The sequence below is a fragment of the Aegilops tauschii genome, chromosome 3 (genome assembly GCF_002575655.3).
Source record: "Aegilops tauschii subsp. strangulata cultivar AL8/78 chromosome 3, Aet v6.0, whole genome shotgun sequence".
Lineage (NCBI taxonomy): Eukaryota > Viridiplantae > Streptophyta > Magnoliopsida > Poales > Poaceae > Aegilops > Aegilops tauschii.
The window spans coordinates 93,293,963-93,303,261 of NC_053037.3; the positions used below are offsets into that span (position 1 = coordinate 93,293,963).

The following is a 9,299-nucleotide window of genomic DNA, read 5'->3' on the forward strand; positions in this document are numbered from 1 at the left end:
CTCGGATGACGCGCTACAGATGTATGCCGGCCTTTTCTCCAAGCCGTTGAGTGACAGCCACATTGCAGCGATTCTCGCCCTCTTTGGCTGGGAAGCGTCGGCTCTCCCACTGCAAGAGGAGGACCTTCAGGAGGATGCACGGCAGTGACGAGCGGTGGTAGGCGGATGGTGGGTTATTTCCACGGATACGCAGCCCTACAAACTCCTAGTGTGGAATGTGCGTGGATTGAACTCGCCGGCGCGCCGGAATGCTATCTTCCAGGTGGTGCAAGCCGCAAACCCGGCCATCGTTTGCATCCAAGAAACAAAGATCAAAACTATGCCTGTGGAAATCGTTAGGCATTGCCTTGGCAATAAATTTGAGAACTTTTATTACCTGCCGGCGGTGGGAACTCGTGGAGGGATCTTAATCGCATGGGATGAGACGGTTGTGATGCTATCGAACCCGCACCGCACAACGAACACGCTCTCGGCTCTGGTCAAGCCAAAAAGTGGGGGCCATTGGTGGATGACTGGAGTGTATGGCCCGCAGGCGGATGATGCTAAGATCGAATTCATGCAGGAACTGGTGGACGTTCGCGACTTGCACGCAGGCCCGTGGGCTATTGTGGGAGATTTCAACTTGCTGGTTAATCCTCGGGATAAGAACAATGAAGCAGTGAACCGTAGGATGCTGGCTCATTTCAGGGCGAAAACCAACAGACTTGAGGTTAAGGAGTTGTACCTCAATGGCCGCAAGTACACTTGGTCAAACGAACGACAGCGGCCTACGATGGAGAAAATCGACCATGTCTTCACGACAAACTGTTGGGATGATCTACACCCTGCGGCCTTGCTTAGAGCACTGGGATCGGCGGTATCAGACCACTGCCCCTTGCTGGTGGATCTCAATGCGGATGTGGCGTACGGCAAGCGCTTCAGGTTTGAAGCGTTCTGGCCAAAAGCCGAGGGCTTCTTCGAAATGGTGGAGTCATCATGGACTTCGGTTGACTCGGCTGGCAATGCGTTCATAGCGCTCGATAACAAGCTCAGGGCCACGGCAAAGGCGTTGCAAAGATGGAGTGGCAAGTGGATAGGTAACATCAGGCTCCAAATTGCAATTGCGCTGGAGGTCATCAGTCGTCTGGACATGGCAATGGACTCAAGGTTACTCACGGAGAATGAGCACGGACTGCGTAAGATGCTGAAGAAGAAGCTCCTTGGATTATGTTCGCTACAACGCTCTATTGCACGCCAGCGGTCAAGAATACTACAACTCAAGGAAGGGGAGGCGAACACCGCATTTTTTCACCGCCAAGCAAATCACAGGCAGCGGAAGAACCTAATGCTATCCATTCAAGAGGATGGGTAGGTGTATATGGGGCATGAAGATATCGCACGGGCGGTGGACGCATACTACTCAAACCTCATTGGATCAGCTAGCGAGAGAAATCAAGCACTCAACATGGAGGCCTTGGGGTTTCTGCCCAGAGATATGACGAGACTTGAGGAGCCTTTCATAGTGCAAGAGGTGGAGAAGGTGATCAAGTGTATGCCGATGGATAAGGCGCCCGGGCCTGACGGATTCACGGGACGTTTCTACGCAACCTGCTGGCATATCATAAGGGAGGATTTCATGAGGGCTCTGGAGGAGTTTCATGGTGGAAATATGCAAGGGCTGCACGCAATTAACAAGGCCACAGTCTCGCTCCTCCCGAAGAAGATAAGGGCCATCGACATCAAGGATTACAGTCCAGTTAGCCTCAATCATAGTGCGGTCAAGATCTTTGACAAAATCCTTGCCACACGACTTGCCGACGACTTGCCTCAGCTCGTGGGCAATCACCAGAACGCATTTGTGCGTGGAAGATCTTTGCATGATAATTTCATGCTCGTACAAGGCACGGCATGCAGATTACATGCATTGAAGGATCCCACTCTATTGTTGAAGCTAGACATATCAAAAGCCTTCGACTCAGTGCAATGGCCCTTCCTGCTAGAAGTGTTGGCTCACATGGGATTCAGACCAAGGTGGATGGCGTGGATCTGTGGACTGCTCGCAACATCATCTACTAAGATTGCTGTGAACGGGATACCCGGGGAAAGGATCTTCAACTGCCAAGGACTGTGCCAGGGGAGCCCGCTGTCACCCATGCTGTTCATATTATGCATGGAACCCCTACACCGTCTCCTTGAACTTGCAACCACCGCGGGTTTACTTTCTCCCTTGGCCAGGACAGGGTTGCGACATAGAGTGTCGATGTACGCGGATGATGTCATGGTTTTCCTCAAGCCAATGGAAAGGGACCTCCGGGTGTGTGCCTCTGTCCTGGACCTGTTTGCCAAAGCGTCAGGGCTCAGAATCAACCTGCAGAAAAGCCTGCCCTGCCAATCAGATGCTCGCCGGAGGACATGGAGCTTGCTTCGGGGCTGTTGGGATGTGAGCATGGAACGTTCCCTTGCAGATATCTGGGGTTGCCACTATCGATAAGGAAGCAAACCACAGCACAATTTCAGGATATGGTGGATCAGATGACCGCGAGGCTGCCATCATGGAAGGCAAGATCACTACCGAAGAGCAGCCGACTGCTCCTTATTCAGTCTGTGTTATGTGCCATCCCTGTGCATGCCATGCTGGCCATGGGTTTGCCACAGAAAACGCTAAAGGCGATGATCAAAATCTGCAGAAGCTTTTTATGGTATGGGAAAGAAGACGGTGGAGGTGGCAAGTGCGCAGTTGCTTGGGAAACTTTATGCCGACCCAAGTGGGCAGGTGGGCTCAGAGTTACAAACCTAAGGTGGATGAATGTCGCACTCCAAGCGAAGTGGTTGTGGTTGCAGCGTGTTGACAGGACTAGACCATGGGCAGAATTCAAATTTTTAGTGCCGGACGAGGCAAGGGGCTTGTTCCAAGCGGCAGCCAAGGTGACTGTGGGCAATGGAAACACAGCACTCTTCTGGGAGGATAGATGGCTCAACGGATACAGGATACAGGAGCTGGCACCGCTCATATATGACATGGTGTCAAAACAGACGAGGGACGCGAGAACGGTGGCAGAAGCTATACAGGGCGCAACTTGGGCGCGAGATGTTGGCCCGAACATGAATGACAGGGCACTACTCCAGTTCCTTGAGGTGTGGCCGCACGTCCATAGCGTGGCTATAGACCCACAGCAGCCGGATCAGCTCAAGTGGTCATGGGAGAAGGATGGTAAATTCTCGGCAAGATCATCTTACGCGGCCAATTTTGCGGCCCTCCAATGCTCACCGACAGCAACATACACATGGGCGTCGAGGACGCCCTTGCGCTGCCGCTTCTTCGCATGGTTGGCTCTAAGGGGTAGAGTGTGGACCTCTGATAGACTGGCAAGGCGCGGACTACCACATCAAGACACATGCCCCTTCTGCGATCAGAATGACGAAACAATCAATCATCTCATGACACAATGTGTATTTGTGAAGGAGGTTTGGACCAAGGTGGGTCAGGCAGTTGGCATGACAGGCATGACGCCATCAAGCGATGAGGATCTAGTGACATGGTGCACAAGGCCCATCTTCGAGGGGAGGCACGCCAAGACCATGCGGGCGATTCACCTGCTCGTCATGTGGGAGTTGTGGAAACACCGAAACGCTATTGTGTTCGAGGGCATGAGGCCGGGCGTGCAGCACACCTTACGACGGATCGCCTCAGAGTGTGGGACATGGAGACAAGCGGGTGTTCTACACAAAGACATTCGTTTCAACTTTATAGGAGTAGATGAGTGGAGCGAGGGCGAGTAATCCGCTAGGATGAGTTGGGGGTGGAATGCGTTGTAAGACGTGTTGTAAATAACCGTGGATGGGGTGTCTTCCCCTTTCCTTCTTTTAATATAAGATACGCATACTCGTGCGTATTCGAGAAAAAAAGAAATTATTTCATCTATGCACCCAAGACCCATCTATAATTCAACATGCTGCACTGTGTAGTTTCTGTACAGTCTCCTTGGATTCCTGTGTATACGATTGACCCCTGGGAGGGACAAAGGCAGGTGAAATCGACCAGACATGCATCCATGTGTATGCAGGTTTTGCAGATGTAGATCTGAAATTCTCATGGAAATTCCTGACCGCTGGCAAAAATTTCGCGTAGGGTTGACTGATCTGGTTAACAATTGTCTTACATCCCAGTTGGCGAAGTTCAGATCCGCATACCCTTTGACTAACCGGATAGATCAACTAACCATTTTATTATGCGGCTGGAGCAAGCAGCTAAAACATGCACCATGCATGACAGCAAGTTACTGATTGCCATCACATGCATGTTACGTGCATTCACCGCCTGAAAGAACGGTGGATCAGAGCAGAAGCAAACATGCCAAACAAGTCGCCGATCACATGACAACATGGAACCTAATTAAGAGCTTGATTAGATCAACAAGGATAATATCTAGATAGCAATTGTACTGCCACATGTACACACGATACATCTCGAGGTTGTTTGTTGTCGAGTAGATCCATAAACCTTTATACTCTGTTGTTCATATAGTTCACATGTCGTGACAATCTGTAAGTATACACGGTGCACAGCAGCATATTTTGTTGAAGCGACTAAGCCACTACTATAGCTGTAGAGAGAGATGGGGCGATACTGAATGATCATTACATTGAATACACAGAATAGATCACAGCGTACATATATATGTGCAACATACACTGGCATGCATGCAGAGCAAGCCACTAGCTACCTACCCCCAGCTGGCTGAGAGATCAATGGATCCTCGGTCGTCAGCGTAAGCGATGGCCAGACCTACCCGCATGCAGCTGAATACAATTTAGGTACGTACTCGAATATATTCGAAGAAGAAAAGAAAACCGGCCGGTGCTAAACACAGCTAATTACGGGCAAAAGAAACCGCAGAAATAAACGATGGCTGGCTCGAGCTCGAGCTCGACAGTCCGTCAAAACGTCGCGTCCTCGCAAGCCAACAGGCGAATGAATGATTACACCTGCATGCAGGCGTGCTCCGAGCATGTCATCATGGCGCTGGCGGACATGCTGGCCGCCGGGTCGACGACCTCGCCGACGCAGCCGCCGCCGACGGACTGCTGTTGCGCCGTGGCCGCCGTTGGCGGGACTTCGGGCACGGCCGCGGTGACGATGGTGCTGAGCTGCTGCTGGTGCTGGTTGGAGACCCTCTTGCAGCTGGGCGCGACGACCGCAGGTGGCGCGCAGGCGGCGGCGGCGTCGAGGTGCGTGACGAGCGGGATGACGGGGAGGTTGTCGCAGGTGCAGACCTCGATCATGAAGCCGTCGGGGTCGTGGAAGAAGATCTGGTCGACGTGGATGCCGCCCTCCTCCACCCGCCGCTGCACGTACCGGATGCCCAGCTCCTTGAGCCGCCGCTGCACCGCCTCCATGCTCTCGCACTGCAATGCATACGATACCAATCAACACACGACACGTCAGCCCATGAACCGCGCACTCCCAGCCACACAACGCATCATATCCGTCCACGTGTACACACACACGACACATATCCTCGTTGTTGGATCTATCCATCCTCTCGCAAACCATCACATCACATTATCACGTGTAATCTAGCTAGGCGAAACTATAAGCACAAGGCACTACAGTGGACAGTGGACACTGTATACTACATAATACGCGCATGTGACCTGTACAGTCCAGCTCACGCATGCGTCCACCGTGTCGCGCTCCATCAGGGTAGCTCACGGGGGGCTCCGTATCCAGTCCGGCCGGGTGGAGAATCGCTTTCCAGTGTGCATGTGCATGGAGACAGAAAGGAAATTGTGCAACCACAGTGGTACACACGGAGTAGACGGGCACGATAGTCTAGGTACTGGCGCACGACGAGATCGAACAGGGCGAGGGAGGACCGCTCCTCGTCCCCTCCACTACCTGAAGTGCCGTGATCAACGTGGGTGCAACTGCAGAGTGCATGTGGAGGCATCGCGATGGTGGTACGGTGTACACTGCGCATGTACCAGGTCAGGACTCAGGACTTTATTTTATGCTAATATATGATTGTTATCGTGAGATCAAGGGTGGACATGCATGCATGCTTGCATGCGTGCGTGCATGGTGATGGCGCGGCATGACCGTGCATGTGGATGCATTCCTCATGGGCTGATTTTCAATTCGAGATCTCACTTGAATTAGTATACTATGTACTCCACTATGTTGTAACTATGTTTTAGTGTTGTGTTTGTTTTGTTTAGTTGAGCTGGAAGCATCCATGGATCGAGATCTGTTTGTTTGGACGCATCCAAGATGAACGGAACCATGGAACGGATGGTAAGTGCTAGCATGCTAGTAGCTAGAGTAGCCTTCTTTTTTTACTACTCTAGCTACTAGCATGCTAGCACACGTATTGATCTGATCTACAAAGAAAAATCTACTCCGATTGACATTGGCCAAGATAATCAACCGGAGCAATGCTCATTAGCTACTCTATAGCGACTAGCTATACATATATTTGATTGATGATGGATCTTGGTTGTCGTTTCTCAGCTTGACGACGTACGTAGCTACGAGGTGGATCAGATCGACGCCACTAGTGTTGTGCGTGGCGAACAAATCCAGAAGGAGGAAGGAGAGACGTCGATCTCTGCGGGATGGATGGAGGCGGAAACGGCTTAGCTGTACTTAGTTTGGCCGAGCGTGGTCACAAGATGGCAACCAGAAGAAATTCCAGCCGTCTCTTCTCACATGGATCGATCTGCTTCTCGAAGAATTGTGTAGACTATTCTATTTCTAACTAGTGCAAGTTGCATGTGTCACCCGCAAAAAAAAAAAAAGGTTGCATGTGTCGTGTGACGAACAGGCGGCGATGCAACTGCCTGTTTTTGTTTCCTTTTGTGCTTCTCAGTTCTCACGACACTTGCTACATACAGGAGCTAGCGCTTTGAATAACAATGGGCAGAAGTGCGGCAATGGTGGTGGAGGTTGTGTTGGTACCGTGGTGAAGGAGATGTGATTATCCTTGGGGTTGATCTCCGCCTTCTTGGGCGGCAGGCTCTCCGGGTCCTCCGCCTGCAGCAGGTGCACGCCGATCCCGAAGTTGAACAGCCTGAAATCCGGCAACCATGTCATCACATGTGGGCTGAGAAATACAACAACAGTACTACAGTAGTGCTACGCCACATCGCCGGCGCGCCGGCCGATCGAGTACTACGTACCATGCGCCGTCGAAGTCGAAGGAGCCCGGGCGGCGGATCTGGATGAAGCCGAGGACGTCGCGGTAGAAGCTGAGCGAGCTCTCCAGCGACCGGCACACCACAGAGATGTGGTTCAGCGACGCCAGCGGCAGCGCCCGGTGACCCCCCTGCGCCGCCGCCACCGCCGCCTTGTTCACGCCGGCCGACGCCGTGTTCACCATCCTCTCGTGCCTAGCTAAAAGCCTTTCCTTCTTGTTGGAGTGTTGTTCTTTTCCGAGAACCGCGCCAACCCAGCTGCCTGTATATGTAGCTGTGCGTTGCTGCAGGCCGCCTAGCTCCGTCACACACTCACACTACTCTCTAGGTAGCTGCAGATCAGTTACTGACCAGTCGCCGAGACAATGGCCGACCGCGGCGCGCTAGGTAGCTTGCTCCGGTTAAGACGTGTCCACCGGAGCCGAGGGAGGAGAAAACGGGAGAGAGCGTACGTGCAAACGGCACGAGGGATGTGGAAGGAAAGTAGTGGCTCCGGGCTGTGGGTGTGAGCCTGTGAGCTGCAAGAGAGCTCGAGGGTGGTATATATAGAGACTAGAGAGATTTTGGGCCGACAGGTAGGTAGGTTGATGAAAAGTGCGAGACCCTCCCTCGGTGAGATAAGCGGCCGGTGTGCTAGAGAGTACACTGTACACACAACAAAGGAGCGAGATCCATATACTCCGGGATAAAAAATATATATACTGCGGGATAAAATATCAGCGAGCTCCATGAGAGCGAGGCGAGGACAGATGATCTTTTTCGAAAAGCGCAAGAGCAGATGATGGTGTACTATGATTTTGTTGTCTCCGCATATAAGCATCATTGCGTCGTGCTCCCCGTTTTTAGCTCGTTGCGCGTTGTCCAATTGTGTTCTCCTTTTTCCTTTTCATGATAACCCCACCACCTGGCTACCAAACACATACTCACAACAACAACAACGCCACCTCAAAAAAAAAAAAAATCCGATCTCTACAGGGGGATCCACCGAAACCGTTTGCGGAAACAGAGGTCCGAACACATACATTACATGGAAAATTGACACGACGACTGCACTAAAACCGACCTACTTGAGCTAGATCGCCTAGTTAATTTCAAGCCAATAAGTTTGTGCCGGAGTGAGGGTCACCTGCAACCGGAATTCATCGGACAAAGTACACCGCCTCAACGACAATCATGTGCCGTCGCGACTCACGAGTGATGTGGTATCATGTGGGGTAGTGCTCGTTTAGGGGCCTAGTGCCAAGCCAAGTGATCCCCAAAAAGTGTCATGGTGATGACAAATACCCTACTTGAGAAATTCTAGTTTTCTCTCCTGGAGAAATGACATATTTTGATTCTCATGAGACCCTTTTTTTGCGGGTAGTCACGAGACCCTTCGAGATTGCATATTATGTATAGAAATAGGTTTTATTGCAAAATAATAATAATCAGGAGTGATACTAGAACACTGTGAATTGATAAGAGAGAATGCAAGGAAAACACTCTAGTCGTGAGCGAATTGGAGTCTGGTTTCCGCATTCCCTCATCTCGGACATACTAGGAGGCGAGGGGAACCACGTAACAACACTCAAAGGGAAATTTCAGTTGTCTTCTCTATTTATGTCTGTTTTACAGTGCAAAATCTGTTGTTCATTGTTTGAATAATCTATAAAATCTGGTCCTTTTTACTCATAAAAAGAATTTTTTTACTGTTTCCACACATATTCCCTGAAGATATTACTGCCTGAATAACTGATAGAGCACCCTGCTGCTGTTGCTGCTGCTACTTTCAAACCATTACATTAATTAGTACTCCCTCCGTTCAAAAATACTTATCGGGAAAATACATGTATCTAGATGTATTTTAGTTTTAGATACATTTATTTTTATCAATTTCTCCGATAAATATTTCCAGATGGAAGGAGTATCCTTTTGTATGCTCCCACGTGCCACACGTGTTAAGGAAGTGTGTGCGGACGTGTGCATAAATATAAGCGCAGCCACATATATGTTCTACATATACTTCCATTGTAGTAGAAAAGAACAGCCATATGTTTGCACTGCATAAGAGCAACTCTAGCAGACCTCGCAAAAGACGCGAAATCGCAAAATTCCGGCGAGTATACGGGTTCGGCCCAATTTTCTGG

General features: G+C 50.7%; 3 protein-coding genes across 3 annotated transcripts; 2 read left to right on the forward strand and 1 right to left on the reverse strand.

Moving 5' to 3' along the window:
- The first annotated feature begins 319 nt into the window (after positions 1 to 319).
- Positions 320 to 1,351, forward strand: LOC141042736 (uncharacterized). Its single transcript, XM_073511618.1, has one exon. It carries the CDS (start codon positions 320 to 322, stop codon positions 1,349 to 1,351), a length of 1,032 nt encoding a protein of 343 aa, XP_073367719.1.
- A 6-nt stretch (positions 1,352 to 1,357) lies between these two features.
- Positions 1,358 to 3,759, forward strand: LOC141042737 (uncharacterized). The gene is made up of 4 exons (XM_073511619.1): positions 1,358 to 2,293; positions 2,445 to 2,538; positions 2,667 to 2,752; positions 2,821 to 3,759. Exons 1-4 carry the CDS (start codon positions 1,358 to 1,360, stop codon positions 3,757 to 3,759), a joined length of 2,055 nt encoding a protein of 684 aa, XP_073367720.1.
- An 845-nt stretch (positions 3,760 to 4,604) lies between these two features.
- Positions 4,605 to 8,072, reverse strand: LOC109773655 (glyoxylase I 4). The gene is made up of 3 exons (XM_020332368.4): positions 7,159 to 8,072; positions 6,938 to 7,049; positions 4,605 to 5,385 (listed from the first exon to the last, which is right to left on the reverse strand). The coding sequence occupies exons 1-3, from the start codon at positions 7,356 to 7,358 to the stop codon at positions 4,960 to 4,962; spliced, it is 738 nt and encodes a 245-aa protein (XP_020187957.1). The 5' UTR covers positions 7,359 to 8,072; the 3' UTR covers positions 4,605 to 4,959.
- Between the last annotated feature and the right edge of the window lie 1,227 nt (positions 8,073 to 9,299).

Bases quoted from the DNA above. Each gene is read 5' to 3' on its own strand.
- LOC141042736 (XM_073511618.1), top strand. From the start codon at position 320: ATGCCTGTGGAAATCGTTAGGCATTGCCTTGGCAATAAATTTGAGAAC.
- LOC141042737 (XM_073511619.1), top strand. From the start codon at position 1,358: ATGGGGCATGAAGATATCGCACGGGCGGTGGACGCATACTACTCAAAC. The intron at 2,294-2,444 runs GTGTGTGCCTCT...GTTCCCTTGCAG, and splicing joins CAATGGAAAGGGACCTCCGG to ATATCTGGGGTTGCCACTAT. The intron at 2,539-2,666 runs GCAAGATCACTA...CAAAATCTGCAG, and splicing joins CGAGGCTGCCATCATGGAAG to AAGCTTTTTATGGTATGGGA.
- LOC109773655 (XM_020332368.4), bottom strand. From the start codon at position 7,358: ATGGTGAACACGGCGTCGGCCGGCGTGAACAAGGCGGCGGTGGCGGCG. The intron at 7,050-7,158 runs GTACGTAGTACT...GCCGGATTTCAG, and splicing joins TTCGACTTCGACGGCGCATG to GCTGTTCAACTTCGGGATCG. The intron at 5,386-6,937 runs GTACCAACACAA...TATGCATTGCAG, and splicing joins ATCACATCTCCTTCACCACG to TGCGAGAGCATGGAGGCGGT.